The sequence below is a fragment of the Rutilus rutilus genome (genome assembly GCF_951802725.1).
Source record: "Rutilus rutilus genome assembly, chromosome: 3".
NCBI lineage: Eukaryota > Metazoa > Chordata > Actinopteri > Cypriniformes > Leuciscidae > Rutilus > Rutilus rutilus.
The window spans coordinates 27,187,591-27,204,787 of record NC_140211.1 but is presented as its reverse complement, the minus strand read 5'-3'; the positions used below and the strand labels follow the sequence as shown (position 1 = coordinate 27,204,787).

The window sequence follows — 17,197 nt, the reverse complement described above, 5'->3', positions numbered from 1 at the left end:
GTACAATAACCATAATAACGGCAATGTTTTCAATCTTGAGTACATTACAGTTACACAATTAACCACAAGATGTCATGTTTAGTCATTTCCAAACCTTCTGCAGCTGCTAAAGACACAAACATTGTACATTTTGTGTAGTTTTTGAAAGGCACATTGTGAATCACACAAAGCACAAAACCAGATTTACCTCTTAATAAAAAAAAGTCACATAAAAGAACTCATTGATGGCCCTTCCTCTCAACATTGCATACATTTGACTGGTTGGAAGCATTGCTTTAGCACACGCAATGAGAGGAAAGGGATTTTGAGGATGACAGATGTTAAGTGTATAAATGACAGAACAATGTTGAGAAATGAAATTGATAGTGAATTGGCAATAGGTACAAATATAGTTTTAACAAGAGTGACTAAAAATGACATATCCCTTTGGAAACAGATGTGACCACCTCACTCTAGTGGACAAATATGAGTAAATTATGAGTTTGTGATTTGTAAAGTAAAACCTCTGCATGCCTCTTTAAAACATATGAGCCCCTTTGAATGTAACAAGTAACAGATGCAAATGGGGAGAAGGAACAGGAATCAGTTGAGTGGAACACAGGCTATCGACATCAGGATAAAAGGCAAGGTCACATATGAATATGAGTCTTATCATATAAAGCTGCTTTGAAACATTCAGTAGGCCTATTATACAAAGTGCTTTATAAATATGTATTACAGTATTTATACATTGTCATGTTTTTCAATTACCCACAAAACCAATTACCATGTAACACTCTCCAACATGATCAACATTACATTTATGCTTGCAGACACCATTCATCCAAAGCGACTTACAAGGGATACATCTGACCAGCTCATACATTCCCTGGGAATCAAACCCATGATTTTGGCAACTGTTTTAGTTATGTCACACGTTGTATTGTGATAAAGCTCACAAAGAAGAATAAATCTTTATGCACAAATCCGATCTTTTGACCATATCTGTTGTTTTTTTTTTTTGGCCCGCCTGTTTACATTCACTTTAGACATGACCAGTATCCGACACTGGCGGAGCTAGGGGGTGGCCAGGGGTGGCCGTGGCCACCCTTGGTCTGAGCTTGGCCACCCCTTTGGCCACCCCTCTCACAACTGCTGTTTCTGTCTCTTTTTTTATTGACAAAAATTGCGTTTTTTTAAAACGCTGAACCATCTCTTTAAGACCACAAAAAACGTGAGACTTTTCAGACGCACACTCCAACTTCACCTCAGCGCCAGGCGCAAGTCAAACGAGTGCGGAAATGTGCAAGTGCCGAATGAGCTTCAGCAGAACATCAGACAGTGATATGCACATAGTAAATAATATAGAGTCAATCTTTCTCAACTGGTGGGTTGCAAGACCGTTTTGAGAAAGTCGAATAGTGTGAAGGCAACAACAAACGTAGCCTAATTCTCTTTTTTTTTTCTGATGCTACTTTTATTTTAGAAGATGTGTGTGAAAGCTGGTGACACTTCTGTCAGATGCTGAGATAAAGGGCGTTGTCCTTGTTCAGTTGGCTATCTTCGTTAAGATGAGAAAAATTCTGTTATGTGAGATCACAATATAAGGTAAACTGATATACATGTAATGTTTTAATGTCCAAATAAATGTGAGCACTGTGCATTTGTAGGCCTACTAGAGGCATTCATTTTGCGTTCATTTGTAAAGGACAAACAAAAATGGATAATTTTTAAATCCATAAAATAACTAATTTTACATTCTACCAACATTACATTATGAAAAACGTAACATTTTACATTATGTGCTGTTGACTTCCGCCTTGTTCACATCCTTGCACTTGGGGATTCAAAAGAGAACTTTTGGTTTCCTTTTTAATTTAGGTATGATAGAACTGTTGCGATTATTTATTTTGACAACTAATATAGAAAGTTAAACTTTTAGTTGACAAACTCAGAATTGGTTGAATAGTTCATTGATTATATCAAACGCATTGAAGGTTGAATAATCTTTGGACTACAGTATTTATCTGCATGTTTTCTCATCCATGAAGATGCAACAATGTAGAACAAGCTATTGGAGATTTTGAGAACCAGAACCAAGATAACTGAGCAAGTTGAACTTTAGCTATAGTGTGTGCCCTTTTATTACTATTTAATTCATTTTAATATGAGGTGGTGGATAACAATAAAAAAATATAAAATTCACTCAGCATTCCATGATTCCTAATTCACTATCTCAATTACAATTAAGTACAAATGAACTTTATTCAGTTGTGTAGGCACTAAAACAGTCCAATACATAAATAATTTTTTATGATAAAATAATTAATATTTCTGTGCCACCCCAGACTGGTTGCTGGCCCTTGCCTGGCCACCCCTATGAAAAAATCCTGAAAGATATTACAAATTTTAGGAGCCACATAGGAAAGGGTACCTCCTCTTGTGGATTGGCAGACATCAACCCTACAAGATGTATTTACAACATTACAGCACAAATAAAGATCATTAATTCTAAACTGAATGACTCATTTGTACAAATATAAGCACGTGTCTGCTTTTAAACCATGTGGTATTTTAGCACTGGATTCATGAAGGCTGGGTTATTGCACAGATAAGGAAGTTAAGGCTCTCAGAAGAGTATATAACTGTCAGCCCTGTTTGACCCAGAACATTTTCTCAGAAAGCTCTCATCATGTACTTCTTGGTGGTGGTCATCTCTCTACTCCTGAGCTCCGTTCCTGCTCAGAGTCGTACTATTCAGGTGAGAACAGACAACAATATGTCATCAATATCTGAAATGTAAAATGATAACATCAGCGTCATCCCAGTGGGAGCGGCTTTTCATTTCTAAACACTGGTTTCTAATACACATTTGTTTAAAATTCTAAAACAGGATTTAATTGACAAGATCCCTGGGAAGACTGGTAAGATGCACAGAAAGAAAAAACGAATTTGTAATTTTGTAGTGTTTTATTAATAATTTACTGATTCACATCTCAGGTAACCTCACAAAGAAAGATGATATACCAGTGTCAACTATAATTGAAACCAACAAACATGCAGGTATGAGTTTGAAGGCTATATTGGCACATCTTTTGTGTAGCAGTTCATGGCAGATTCCTTGGCTCTCCTCATCATTTAAAACATTATATCACCAGAATCAACATACTGAATTATTGTGCATTATTCTATACCACGCAGGACTGGGACTGGATGAGCCTTTGATCATGTTTGGAGACATCGCCGTACCAAGCGGGCTCCAGAATGCAGATCCATGTACCGCTCGTGGGTGCAAATGGGACAGAAGCAGAGATGGATTAGTCTATGTGCCCTACGTCATCTCCAACCAGTACTGTAAGTGGCAATGTTAACTAAATTAGATATCATCTCATCGGTACCACATGTTCCGTTCAACAGTCTATTCCTTCCACAGCTCCACAGGAGAGAAGAGTGATTGAAACAGGTATGCAGTCCTTTGCAGAGGTTTCCTGCATTCGATTCGTACCTCATCAAGGACAGAGGAACTTTATTCACATAAAGTCTAATTCTGGGTAAATCTCTGGATTCAGGGCTCCTTTCTATTTAATTTCTGTGTTTATAGTAAATGTGCTTTCCCTTCAGATAAATATACAACCTGATGTGTTATGTGGTCCACAGATGCTATTCATATGTGGGGCGCCAAAATGGAGGGCAGGTTGTTTCTCTCCAGCGTTTTGGGTGTGTCTATCACAAAATTGTGCAGCACGAACTCCTTCATGCTCTCGGGTTCCATCATGAACAGAACCGCAGTGACCGTGACAAACACATCCGAATCCTTTATCAGAACATCATTCCTGGTATTTTTGTTTACAATTCTTTGGACAAATGTTTGAAATTAGGCGGCATTCTGCTGGCAAACCTTTACAGAGCATGAGTTTTAAAAATGAGAATTCCATACACAGATTTCTGAAACATGATTCAAATTTTGCTGCATGAACGAAACATTTTAAATAGTAAAGCTTTTTATTTATATATCACTTTTAAAAACTTTTTACCTTTTTAAATGTTTATAAAGTGTTTTTAACAAACAACAGAAAACATGTAAATATGTATTTAAAATATATAATAGCCTATATAAATATGAATATAAATAATATATTGCATAAATAATAGTACGGTATATAGAATGGAAAGTAAATTAATATTAAGAAGTGATTAAGACTTAGAGATAAAGATAAAAAAAAAAGATAAAATGGAACAAAAAAATAAGAAAAAAAATGCACAAAACATTGCATATTACATTTAGTCACAATTATTGCGTAGTCTAGACTCTAGATTAAAGTTCACTGTGTTTTTACCAGGTTTACATTTACAGTCGTTAATACTTTCCTGTGCACTGTGTAACAGAAAGGCAGCACAATTTCCGTAAAGTAGACACCAACAATTTGGCTACCGTCTATGACTACAACTCTGTGATGCACTATTCAAGGTAAGCGGTCTTGTCAAATTTTTGGATTGTTTTTTGTGTGGATATGCTAAAAACGTAGTAAACAGTTTTTACTCTTGTTTCTTTGTGTGTGGTTTTAGGTACGCTTTCTCCAGGAATAATGAGCCGACCATGATTCCCATTCCGAATGCGAACGTTGTGATTGGTGAAGCTCAACAAATGGGTCCCAATGACATCCTACGCATTAACAGACTCTACTGCAGTACGTTCAGCTTTCCTGTCATTTGAATAAAATACATAATTTGTTATTCCTCGCTGAAAACTCCACCTTAGACCACTATGCTAAGCATGTCTAGCAGGCTGGTGGTCTTTATAGTGGGATTTATTATTAACTCTTTAATCACAACAAAATCATGTCTTTCATTTCATATTCATTGCTCCCCCCCTCAGGTTGAGAAACTGCTGCCGGGCTGTATGAAGAACGTGTCTGATGGAAAGGTTCAAAGTTATTTTTTAAGCTTTCATTTTCCTTTTTGCACATCATAGTGTCAAATGATTTTACTTATTTCATTAACATCCTAAAATCAGATACCTCTCAGTACATAAGATAATGAGAATAATTAATGATAATAAAAGATAATAATGTTCCAGTATCAGATGCTTGTGACAAATCAACAAAAGGAGCAAATAATGTGACCTCAAAATGTTCTTTAAAATAAGTAAAAATAAAATTCAACAGCAATATGATTGATGGCTTCTGGGTCTTTTTTCCCCCCTATTTTGGCAATCCTTTTTCAGTAGTAAAGCTGGTGAATGCAAGTGTTGTTGTCTTGATATTAATATCAAAAGAACGATTTCTGAAGGATCATGTGACACAGACGACTGGAGTAATGGCTGCTGAAAATTCAGCTTTGCCATCACATGAATAAATTAAATTTTAAAACACTTTAAAAGAGAAAAATAATTATTTTAAATTGTAATATTATTTCACAATTTTACCGTTTTTACTGCATTTTTGATCAATAATAAATAATGTGCTGCCTTGGTGAGCATAAGAGACTTCTAAAATGTGATTATTCCAAACTTTTGACCGGTATTAGTAAAATTATACTGATACTACAGTACAATAACCATAATAACGGCAATGTTTTCAATCTTGAGTACATTACAGTTACACAATTAACCACAAGATGTCATGTTTAGTCATTTCCAAACCTTCTGCAGCTGCTAAAGACACAAACATTGTACATTTTGTGAAGTTTTTGAAAGGCACATTGTGAATCACACAAAGCACAAAACCAGATTTACCTCTTAATAAAAAAAAAGTCACATAAAAGAACTCATTGATGGCCCTTCCTCTCAACATTGCATACATTTGACTGGTTGGAAGCATTGCTTTAGCACACGCAATGAGAGGAAAAGGATTTTGAGGATGACAGATGTTAAGTGTATAAATGACAGAACAATGTTGAGAAATGAAATTGATAGTGAATTGGCAATAGGTACAAATATAGTTTAAACAAGAGTGACTAAAAATGACATATCCCTTTGGAAACAGATGTGACCACCTCACTCTAGTGGACAAATATGAGTAAATTATGAGTTTGTGATTTGTAAAGTAAAACCTCTGCATGCCTCTTTAAAACATATGAGCCCCTTTGAATGTAACAAGTAACAGATGCAAATGGGGAGAAGGAACAGGAATCAGTTGAGTGGAACACAGGCTATCGACATCAGGATAAAAGGCAAGGTCACATATGAATATGAGTCTTATCATATAAAGCTGCTTTGAAACATTCAGTAGGCCTATTATACAAAGTGCTTTATAAATATGGATTACAGTATTTATACATTGTCATGTTTTTAAATTACCCACAAAACCAATTACCATGTAACACTCTCCAACATGATCAACATTAGCTACATTTATGCTTGCAGACACCATTCATCCAAAGCGACTTACAAGGGATACATCTGACCAGCTCATTCATTCCCTGGGAATCAAACCCATGATTTTGGCAACTGTTTTAGTTATGTCACGCGTTGTATTGTGATAAAGCTCACAAAGAAGAATAAATCTTTATGCACAAATCCGATCTTTTGACCATATCTGTTTTTTTTTTTTTTTTTGGCCCGCCTGTTTACATTCACTTTAGACATGACCAGTATCCGACACTGGCGGAGCTAGGGGGTGGCCAGGGGTGGCCGTGGCCACCCTTGGTCTGAGCTTGGCCACCCCTTTGGCCACCCCTCTCACAACTGCTGTTTCTGTCTCTTTTTTTATTGACAAAAATTGCGTTTTTTAAAACGCTGAACCATCTCTTTAAGACCACAAAAAACGTGAGACTTTTCAGACGCACACTCCAACTTCACCTCAGCGCCAGGCGCAAGTCAAACGAGTGCGGAAATGTGCAAGTGCCGAGTGAGCTTCAGCAGAACATCAGACAGTGATATGCACATAGTAAATATAGAGTCAATCTTTCTCAACTGGTGGGTTGCAAGACCGTTTTGAGGAAGTCGAATAGTGTGAAGGCAACAACAAACGTAATTCTCTTTTTTTTCTGATGCTACTTTTATTTTAGAAGATGTGTGTGAAAGCTGGTGACACTTCTGTCAGATGCTGAGATAAAGAGCGTTGTCCTTGTTCAGTTGGCTATCTTCGTTAAGATGAGATGTTGTCAGGAAAAATTCTGCTATGTGAGATCTCAATATAAGGACTAAGGTAAACTGATATGTAATGTTTTAATGTCCAAATAAATGTGAGCACTGTGCATTTGTAGGCCTACTAGACGATAGGCATTCATTTTGCGTTCATTTGTAAAGGACAAACAAAAATGGATAATTTTTAAATCCAAAAAATAACTAATTTTACATTCTACCAACATTACATTATGAAAAACATAACATTTTACATTATGTGCTGTTGACTTCCGCCTTGTTCACATCCTTGCACTTGGGGATTCAAAAGAGAACTTTTGGTTTCCTTTTTAATTTAGGACTGTATGATAGAACTGTTGCAATTATTTATTTTGACAACTAATATAGAAAGTTAAACTTTTATTTGACAAACTCAGAATTGGTTGAATAGTTCATTGATTATATCAAACGCATTGAAGGTTGAATAATCTTTGGACTACAGTATTTATCTGCATGTTATCTCATCCATGAAGATGCAACAATGTAGAACAAGCTATTGGAGATTTTGAGAACCAGAACCAAGATAACTGAGCAAGTTGAACTTTAGCTATAGTGTGTGCCCTTTTATTACTATTTAATTCATTTTAATATGAGGTGGTGGATAACAATAAAAAATTATAAAAAACACTCAGCATTCCATGATTCCTAATTCACTATCTCAATTACAGTTAAGTACAAATTAACTTTATTCAGTTGTGTAGGCACTAAAACAGTCCAATACATAAATAACTTTTTATGATAAAATAATTAATATTTCTGTGCCACCCCAGACTGGTTGCTGGCCCTTGCCTGGCCACCCCTATGAAAAAATCCTGGCTCCGCCAGGTAACTACTAATTATTATTAAAATTGTTATTCACAAATACAATGTGTATATACTTTCTGCTGCATTCAAACATTTTATAATAATTCAACATAACATGTAACATAACATTATACTCAAGTAATTAAAGGACATTTTAGAAATAATGAAGACGAACAGTAAAGTGAATTCATTGCCCGTCATTCAAATGCGAAATACGAAAATATCAATAATTTGGCTCTGTCCTAGTAGCATCTCTAGGGGTTTAAATGTAGCAAGGTACACAATAGGATTCTCTTGATAAATGAACTAATAACATCTAAACTAATGAATGATTACATTCAAGAAAGAAAATTAATAGGAAACTTAACACAAGGATGACTGGATACTAAATGAAGTAAATACTCTGTTTCTGGTTTGTCAGCATGTGATGGCACCATACTGTGACAGGGAAATCCACACCTGTTCTTCAGTGAAGACTGAAGGTTACACAAGACTGAACTCGCTGAGTAATGAAAAAAAAAAACCACTTGCATGTTTATCATGTTTTCTTTGAATGTTTCAAAGATAATGTTTCTATTCACACCAGCATGTACTGTTTTGTGCATTCCCCACGTCTGAACATGTGACTGGAGATATGAGTTCAGGACTCATAAATTACTGCGGTCACAATTTCAAGACATTTCTAATGCTTTTATATGATTATATTTGCATAAAATATGACTCAGATTTGAGCTGATAACTATAGATTTAACAATATTATGTTCGTTGGCAACAGCTAAAATGTAGAAAAAGTAGTTACCTTCAGTTGGTTAAGGCCCATTCACACCAAGAACGATAACTACATCTAAATATAACGATAACTATATTAGTGTCCAATGCATAATAACATTGTGTTTATTATAAGCGCACACTGCAGTTCTGTCATCTGCCACTTTAAATGCTCGAGATCAAGGTTATATTAGGCATTATATACGGTGATATATACAAATATTTATTATTTAAGGTGATTCGCTTTTAAAATACAAAATACAATATAAAAAATTATTTATGAAAATTAAGTGTTTTAAGAAGAGAACCCATACGTTCTGATGCATTCATGTATTTAATTCACATTAAAATGTTCTGTTTTTTATTTACATATTTAAATGTAATTTACAAAAAAAATTGTAATTAAATTGATTTGTTCAACCTTGATGGTTTTCTCATTCATAGGAGCAACAGAGACACATGTAGACACATGTTGTTTATGACACATGCTCCTATGAAGGGAATTTCACACCTGTTCTTTTTCAAACAAGGTTAAACAAATCTCTTAAAAAACTCAAGGTTAAAAAAAAACTATTTTGCCCATATTTGTCAACATCATTTTGATATGGACTCGAACCAGGGTATAAAACGTGTTGCTCAAGCTTGAGGAACTGAGGTGAGAATAGTGGTACGTTTGAGGTGTCTGTTCAAACATATTCCCATTAATTATTATTTATAAGTTGATGGATTTTTTTTTGAGCAGAATAGGAAATGAGGAAGGCAACATATATTTATTGAAAACTTAAATAGGTTTTGTACCATTTGATAAGGTTATGGTGTTCACCGGAACTTTTTGTTTAATTAAAAAATTATACTTATCATGGCTTTGTATTTTACTTGAGATTTCAGGTTTCACATAACCAATAGTGTATATGTAAATTCTGTCTCACCAAACTGCTGTGCCTTGGTTCTTTCTGCAGGTCTTTTATCTCTCTCATTATCTTTGGCTGCCATGTTTGTGACTAGGGTTACTTTTGGCCTGTTGGCCCTGCTGGTCTTCTCCGCCGAGGGGAAGGTAAAACATAATTATACATGGACACACGTATAGTACTCTGAAAATAATGCATGCAATTTCTTCATATACTAATTCATGTAATATTGAAGAATGTAATATGCTTTGACTTCACTTAATGTTTAAATATTTATTTTCCATGTCCGTGTTGTCTGTGGTGTTCTGGCATAACTCACATTCAGCCTGGTAAGTCAAATACTCCAGAAGCTCTAACTGTAAATATGAGATTGTAAAAAGCTTTGAGCTGAAACATTAAATAATTCAGCAAAGACACAGTTTCTGTATGATGAATTGACTGAAGTAATGTTGAATGTGTTGATGTGCTTTTATAATAGTCGAGGACAAGTCTGCTGAGCTGTCTGTGTCTGAACTGCTGCACAGAGCCAACAGAGGCATTGGTATATACACACTCACCACTTACTCACCAATAGACATCAATATGTTGCAATTGTCCTTCATTAAAAAGTCCCAAATTAACTGTTTATGTGTTAGTTCCTGAAGCTGATGAGCCCAAGCTAATGGATGACATTGCTGTGAATGAGAAAAATGCTGATCCCTGCACCTCCTACGGCTGCCTCTGGTCCAAATACAGCGACGGCAAGATTTATGTACCTTACGTCATCGCCAACCACTACTGTAAGTCACCAATATTATGATTTATGTTTTTGTAGGCCAAATTCATGAAAGTACCCTTTGCATGCTGCTGAGATGTAATGAAAGGATGTAACTCTCCACAGTAGCGAACTCTGACCTCTTTGCCCTTTTTTAGCTTCCCGTGAGCTGGAGATCATCCAGCGTGGTCTGGACTCTTTCTCCTCCAGCACTTGTATCCGCTTCTTCCCCCGCAGCAATGAGAGAGACTATATTAGCATTGAGTCTCGCAGTGGGTACATAACACAACTAAAACCACAATCAGAAAAACCAACACAGAAATAGTTTCAAGATAAGGCAGAGACAAGGCGAAGACTATACAAAACTCAAAATTAATTACCATCAAAATGTAATTTGTGATGAAAAGTAAATCAAGATGATGAAGAGATGAAGATAATATCTAAGATGGGCAAACATTTTATAATTTATGGATCTCTGTCTCACAGATGCTACTCGTACGTTGGTCGTCAGGGTTATGCCCAGACTGTGTCTCTAGCCCGTAATGGGTGCCTTTACCACAGCACTGTGCAGCATGAGCTGCTCCACGCTCTTGGCTTCAACCATGAACAGACCCGCAGTGACCGTGACAATCACATCCAAGTCGTCTGGGAGAACATCAGTGATGGTATTGTTTTTGTTGAAAGAAGAATACATGTATATAGTGTTATTAGGTTAGTTTATTTAATACAATAGATTTCTAGGTCCATAGGTAAAAGTTGTATTTGCTCATCAGACATGAAGTACAACTTCAACAAAATCAACACCCTGAACCAAGGAACTCCCTACGACTACAGCTCTGTGATGCAGTATGAGAGGTGAGTGAGCTCAAGAGGAGATGAGGTTTCTCTCAGTGTTCCAGATTATAATCTAACGGCATCTATGCCACTTGCTCTATCAGATATGCTTTCTCCAAGAATGGCCTTCCGACTATGATTCCCATTCCTAACAATAATGTTGCGCTGGGCACATCTACTCAGATGAGCCAGAATGACATCATCAGAATCAACAGGCTCTACCAGTGCTGTGAGTGTAACGACACAAACATTAATTTCTCTCCTTCTCATTCTGGAACTTGTGCTTGCAAAATAACAAAAAAATGACATTACATTTGGTGGAAGTTTCAAAACATGACCAAAATTTATTTAATTCACATGGAAATGTTCCGTTTTTTATTTACATATTTAAATGTAAAGCTTAATTAAATGAAATTTGTAATTAAATTGATTTTTTCAACCTTGATGGTTTTCTCATTCATAGGAGCAACAGAGCTTGCCTTCAGCACCCAGATTCACAGCCCAAACTACAACAACAATACTTCACTCAAGTATCATGGATGGTGTTGACTTCTGCGCTTGAATCACCAATAAATTTTCAATCAAAGAGAACATCAAACCCAGTTGATTTTTTAAGACTCTGGCCTGACTGACTGTGACTTGACTGTAAATTGCATCGTGCAAAAAGTGCAAAGTGCATGTGAGTTAAAAACAAATAGACACCAGCAAGCAAACGTTTCAGCACATTGCTATCTTCAGTGTTCACTTATGATGTTTAAAAAGTATTTGTACAGTACAGCATTTATTAATTTATCAGTTTATCATGAGGGATGCACATTCTTATTTTACTTTGTGAACATATTTTGACTGTTGTGGTTTAATATAAACATGACATAAAAACATAATCCACATGAATTTATAATTTTTTATTTAGTTTTAAGATTCATAAACCAGGAGACTAACATGCTAGAGGTTGAATGATGTTGATCACAACAAACTCTGTAATGTCGGACATGACTCAAGTCTTTACCTCATCACTTGAGATCTGACTCTTCTTTAAAGGCTAACGGTAGAGATCGCAGAGAGTTCAGACACACTACTAGAGTATGTCACTGATGTATGTTCTCATTCAGAGCTCACAACAAAGAGTATAGGCCAAACTCTGCCCTCTAGCTTGAGAACCTCATGTTTTCTGCTAAGATTCATCCAGTGACATCACATGGAGCCCCAAAGGGTGCCTGCATTACACTACATCAGATTTGAATTGTCTAAAGGAAGACACGCAGGCGTGCTCAGAGCATAGCAATGTGACGCAGCATCTCGTCAGGGAACTGGGGTTACATAAATTACCCTAAGATGTGCCCTTTCGAGGGAACTCGGCACTGAGTCAGTTGCTGACACTATGGGGTTGTTAATACCCACTACGCCATGCTGACCAATACCTGCCTGAGCACTGTCACCAAGCACAATCTTGTCTGGCTTAAAGGAGAACTCCGGTCAATTTTAACATTGAGCTCATTTTTTTGTACATTTGGAGTGCTGTCAGTACAGAGAACAACGACAAAAATCGGGGTTGCCTACACCGTGTTATCCTCGTTTTAAAATTTGCACCCTGTTGACTTCAATGGGGCAAGTTTTAAACCTGCCTTTAGCCTCTTAACATCCTTGATGTGTCATTACAAGTGCACAGGTCATGTGAGTGATTCCTTCGGGGTGAACGCGGGTGAATCTGACTGCAGTAGATGTGAAAGAAATATATCAAAAATTATGTTTATTCAGCCAGCGCACATACCTGTATTTACATCCTGTTTTCGGTCGAAGTCCACAGTAATCGATTGTCGAGTTCACGCGCATAGGTTTAGTACCTATGATCACGCGCGTGAACTCGACAATCGATTACTGTGGACTTCGACCGAAAACAGGATGTAAATACAGGTATGTGCGCTGGCTGAATAAACATAATTTTTGAGGGAATATAACCCAACCAGACCAAAAGTCTGTAAGTTTTAGTCCAATGCGATAACATTAACTAATATTTTCGTGAAAAAGAAAATCCTCTTCAGATCAGAATGACCCAAACACAAGATAAGGGTTAAAAAGCATCCATTATTTATTGATTACTGTAATAAATATAAGATTCAATAAGAAAGGTAAACAATCGGCTCTGATAGATCATCAGGTTTGTGTCTGACGTGTGTTCCTATGAAGCAACAAATGAGGGAATTTCACACCTGTTCTCTTTCAAACAATGTGTCAGCAAGTTCACTGTACTATTGGCCATATCTGTAAAGATTGTATACCACCGTCTAGGTATAAAACCCACTTATGGCCATAGTGTTGCACTGGCTTTGGAAATCTAAGGTAAGAGAACTGGTAGGTTTCTCTATTCAAAGTAATTTATATTTTAGCAAATTATCACATTATTTGAGCATCAGATGAGAAAAAGCACGTTTATAATGATCATACAGTATATAATTAAAATTAAGATGAAAATGTTTGGTGACCCATTTTATCAGATATTCTCGTTGCATCTTCCTTGTGGGTCTAAAGTATTACAGTACTACACAAGTAATCAGAAGTTATGTTGAATATCAGTGTTATGCTGTTACTTGTTTTTTTTACAAACAGTGTTTGCATGTCCTGTTTAAAAGCCAAAGTAAATCTTTTGCTCTGACATGAAATGAGCCCTGTGATGGACTAGCCACCTGTCCAGGGTGTTTGCCTTTGCCCAGTGACCCTATAGGATAAACGGGTATACAAAATGGATAGAAATTATAAGTTGATAAATATTAGTACAAGAACTGAACTGACCTTCATTTGAGACATTCTGCCTAAACAGCTGTGCCCTGGTTCTTTCCATAGGACTTTCAACACAATGTTTGTGGCCAAGGTGACTTTTGGCCTGTTGGCCCTGCTTCTCGTCTTCTCTGTTAGAGCTGAGGAGATGGTAAGACACACACACACACACACACACACACACACACACACACACACACACACCAGTATTGCATTATGCATTATGCCTGCACCTCTCTGATACTAATTATTGTAATAATGAAGAATGTAAAATGATGAGTTTTGTTCTATTCCATGTCTGTGGTGTTCTGGCATAACTCACATTCAGACTGGTAAGTCAAATACTCCAGAAGCTCTGATTGTAAATATGAGATTGTAAAGAGTTTCGAGATGAAATAATTCTGCAAATATTGAAAGTTTCTACATGATGCACTGATTTAAGTAATGGTTTGTTAGTGAACGTGTTGATGTGCTTTTATAATAGTCGAGGACAAGTCTGCTGTGCTGTCTGTGTCTGAACTGCTGCACAGAGCCAACAGAGGCATTGGTATATACACACTCACCACTTACTCACCAATAGACATCAATATGTTGCAATTGTCCTTCATTAAAAAGTCCCAAATTAACTGTTTTTGTGTTAGTTCCTGAAGCTGATGAGCCCAAGCTAATGGATGACATTGCTGTGAATGAGAAAAATGCTGATCCCTGCACCTCCTACGGCTGCCTCTGGTCCAAATACAGCGATGGCAAGATTTATGTACCTTACGTCATCGCCAACCACTACTGTAAGTCACCAATATTATGATTTATGATTTCATTCAGAGACCAAAGAGAATAAAATTGCTATTGCTGTTGCTAATTTTCAGGGAAGAACCTAATGCTTGAGTCTTAGAATCAGTGCTCAGAGGTAAGGCACATATTTCCATAGAAACCTTTGACCTTTGCCCTTTCAGCCTCCCGTGAGCTGGAGATCATCCAGCGTGGTCTGGACTCTTTTGCTTCTGTCTCCTGTATCCGCTTCTTCCGGCGCACCAATGAGAGAGACTATATCAGTATTGAGTCTCGCAGTGGGTATGTAATAGAATTAAAATCTGAATCAGAAAAGCATCACAGACTACACAATAGATAAGTCAGAATAAACATTTCATGATCACCAACATAAAAAATGACAAGTAGAAGCCTTTAATGAGAATTACATTTGAGATGTGGGATGAGAATGAAAAGGATCCTTGTCTGATATCAAGAGATTCATTTTATTATCTGTCTCACAGATGCTACTCGTACGTTGGTCGTCAGGGTTATGCCCAGACTGTGTCTCTGGCCCGTAATGGCTGCCTTTACCACAGCACTGTGCAGCATGAGCTGCTCCACGCTCTTGGCTTCAACCATGAACAGACCCGCAGTGACCGTGACAATCACATCCAAGTCGTCTGGGAGAACATCAGTGATGGTATTGTTTTTGTTGAAAGAAGAATACATGTATATAGTGTTATTAGGTTAGTTTATTTAATACAATAGATTTCTAGGTCCATAGGTAAAAGTTGTATTTGCTCATCAGACATGAAGTACAACTTCAACAAAATCAACACCCTGAACCAAGGAACTCCCTACGACTACAGCTCTGTGATGCAGTATGAGAGGTGAGTGAGCTCAAGAGGAGATGAGGTTTCTCTCAGTGTTCCAGATTATAATCTAACGGCATCTATGCCACTTGCTCTATCAGATATGCTTTCTCCAAGAATGGATACCCCACCATGATTCCCATTCCCAACAGCAATGCTGCGCTGGGCACATCTACTCAGATGAGCCAGAATGACATCATCAGAATCAATAGGCTCTACCAGTGCTGTGAGTGACACATTACTCTCAAAATAATAGACCCCTACTATTTAGCATTGGATGTATAAATAAGTGATGGCCAAAGATTGCATATATTGCATTGTCTAGCAAATCTGTGATGAAATATTACACTCAAATATTTTAATTAATGTACACATTACCATTGTATAATTCTTTTTATGTTTACCACCAAAATAAGTGAGGGGACCTTCAAAACTGACCCTTTGTGATCTACCCATCTTTTAGGAGCAGTGGAAGTGCATTCAGCACCCAGACATGAAGCATGCAGAGAAAACAATTCACTGAAGATCCAATGTCTCACTGATGGTGTTGACTACTGTGTTGAACTTGCATCATTCTATCAGATGAATTAAGCAAAATTAAAAGATACACCAAATTAAAAGTTTTTGAGTGAGTTTCTGTGAAGAAATACATAATTCACACTGTTTTTTTTTTTAAATAAAGTATATTAACAATTTAATTCAAATGTAATTTAAGTATAATAAAGTAAATTTTCTATTGTTCCCTAGTCTACACTCACCTAGGATTATTAGGAACACCTGTTCAATTTCTCTAATTGAACTTATCTAATCAACCAATCACATGGCAGTTGCTTCAATGCATTTAGGGGTGTGGTCCTGGTCAAGTCAATCTCCTGAACTCCAAACTGAATGTCAGAATGGGAAAGAAAGGTGATTTAAGCAATTTTGAGCGTGGCATGGTTGTTGGTGCCAGACGGGCCGGTCTGAGTATTTCACAATCTGCTCAGTTACTGGGATTTTCACGCACAACCATTTCTAGGGTTTACAAAGAATGGTGTGAAAAGGGAAAAACATCCAGTATGCGGCAGTCCTGTGGGCGAAAATGCCTTGTTGATGCTAGAGGTCAGAGGAGAATGGGCCGACTGATTCAAGCTGATAGAAGAGCAACTTTGACTGAAATAACCACTCGTTACAACCGAGGTATGCAGCAAAGCATTGGTGAAGCCACAACACGCACAACCTTGAGGCGGATGGGCTACAACAGCAGAAGACCCCACCGGGTACCACTCATCTCCGCTACAATTTGCACGAGCTCACCAAAATTGGACAGTTGAAGACTGGAAAAATGTTGCCTGGTCTGATGAGTCTCGATTTCTGTTGAGACATTCAGATGGTAGAGTCAGAATTTGGCGTAAACAGAATGAGAACATGGATCCATCATGCCTTGTTACCACTGTCCAGGCTGGTGGTGGTGGTGTAATGGTGTGGGGGATGTTTTCTTGGCACACTTTAGGCCCCTTAGTGCCAATTGGGCATCGTTTAAATGCCACGGCCTACCTGAGCATTGTTTCTGACCATGTCCATCCCTTTATGACCACCATGTACCCATCCTCTGATGGCTACTTCCAGCAGGATAATGCACCATGTCACA

General features: G+C 37.2%; 3 protein-coding genes across 7 annotated transcripts; all 3 read left to right on the top strand.

Annotated features, from left to right (window-relative positions):
- Nucleotides 1-2,593: 2,593 nt before the first annotated feature.
- LOC311287810 (low choriolytic enzyme-like) lies at nt 2,594-5,152 on the top strand. The gene is made up of 9 exons (XM_084404876.1): nt 2,594-2,740; nt 2,873-2,903; nt 2,980-3,042; nt 3,181-3,333; nt 3,413-3,530; nt 3,637-3,815; nt 4,366-4,447; nt 4,546-4,667; nt 4,856-5,152. The coding sequence occupies exons 1-9, from the start codon at nt 2,672-2,674 to the stop codon at nt 4,858-4,860; spliced, it is 822 nt and encodes a 273-aa protein (XP_084261002.1). The 5' UTR covers nt 2,594-2,671; the 3' UTR covers nt 4,861-5,152.
- Nucleotides 5,153-6,735: 1,583 nt separating this feature from the next.
- On the top strand, nt 6,736-11,768 carry LOC311287811 (high choriolytic enzyme 1-like). 5 transcript variants are annotated; one of them, XM_084404877.1, is made up of 9 exons: nt 6,736-7,127; nt 9,634-9,728; nt 10,061-10,123; nt 10,218-10,361; nt 10,495-10,612; nt 10,823-11,001; nt 11,110-11,191; nt 11,275-11,399; nt 11,634-11,768. In XM_084404877.1, coding segments are annotated over exons 4-9 (624 nt in total). In that variant the 5' UTR covers nt 6,736-7,127; nt 9,634-9,728; nt 10,061-10,123; nt 10,218-10,243; the 3' UTR covers nt 11,636-11,768. The 5 variants fall into 5 exon arrangements, with proteins under 5 accessions (XP_084261003.1, XP_084261005.1, XP_084261006.1 ...); XM_084404879.1 differs by lacking the exon at nt 6,736-7,127 and adding an exon at nt 9,281-9,329; XM_084404880.1 differs by lacking the exon at nt 6,736-7,127 and adding an exon at nt 9,327-9,341.
- A 1,726-nt stretch (nt 11,769-13,494) lies between these two features.
- LOC311287812 (high choriolytic enzyme 1-like) lies at nt 13,495-15,801 on the top strand (the record flags this gene model as incomplete). The annotated part of the gene is made up of 8 exons (XM_084404882.1): nt 13,495-13,510; nt 14,012-14,096; nt 14,441-14,492; nt 14,587-14,730; nt 14,899-15,016; nt 15,217-15,395; nt 15,504-15,585; nt 15,669-15,801. The coding sequence occupies exons 2-8, from the start codon at nt 14,025-14,027 to the stop codon at nt 15,799-15,801; spliced, it is 780 nt and encodes a 259-aa protein (XP_084261008.1). The 5' UTR covers nt 13,495-13,510; nt 14,012-14,024.
- Nucleotides 15,802-17,197: the final 1,396 nt, after the last annotated feature.

Excerpts from the sequence above, each read along its gene's own strand:
- LOC311287811 (XM_084404881.1), top strand. The coding sequence starts at position 9,666 with ATGTTTGTGACTAGGGTTACTTTTGGCCTGTTGGCCCTGCTGGTCTTC. Across the intron at positions 10,124-10,217 it reads CAGAGCCAACAGAGGCATTG|TTCCTGAAGCTGATGAGCCC; the intron begins GTATATACACAC and ends TTTATGTGTTAG. Across the intron at positions 10,362-10,494 it reads CGTCATCGCCAACCACTACT|CTTCCCGTGAGCTGGAGATC; the intron begins GTAAGTCACCAA and ends GCCCTTTTTTAG.
- LOC311287810 (XM_084404876.1), top strand. The coding sequence starts at position 2,672 with ATGTACTTCTTGGTGGTGGTCATCTCTCTACTCCTGAGCTCCGTTCCT. Across the intron at positions 2,741-2,872 it reads CTCAGAGTCGTACTATTCAG|GATTTAATTGACAAGATCCC; the intron begins GTGAGAACAGAC and ends ATTCTAAAACAG. Across the intron at positions 3,043-3,180 it reads TGAAACCAACAAACATGCAG|GACTGGGACTGGATGAGCCT; the intron begins GTATGAGTTTGA and ends TATACCACGCAG.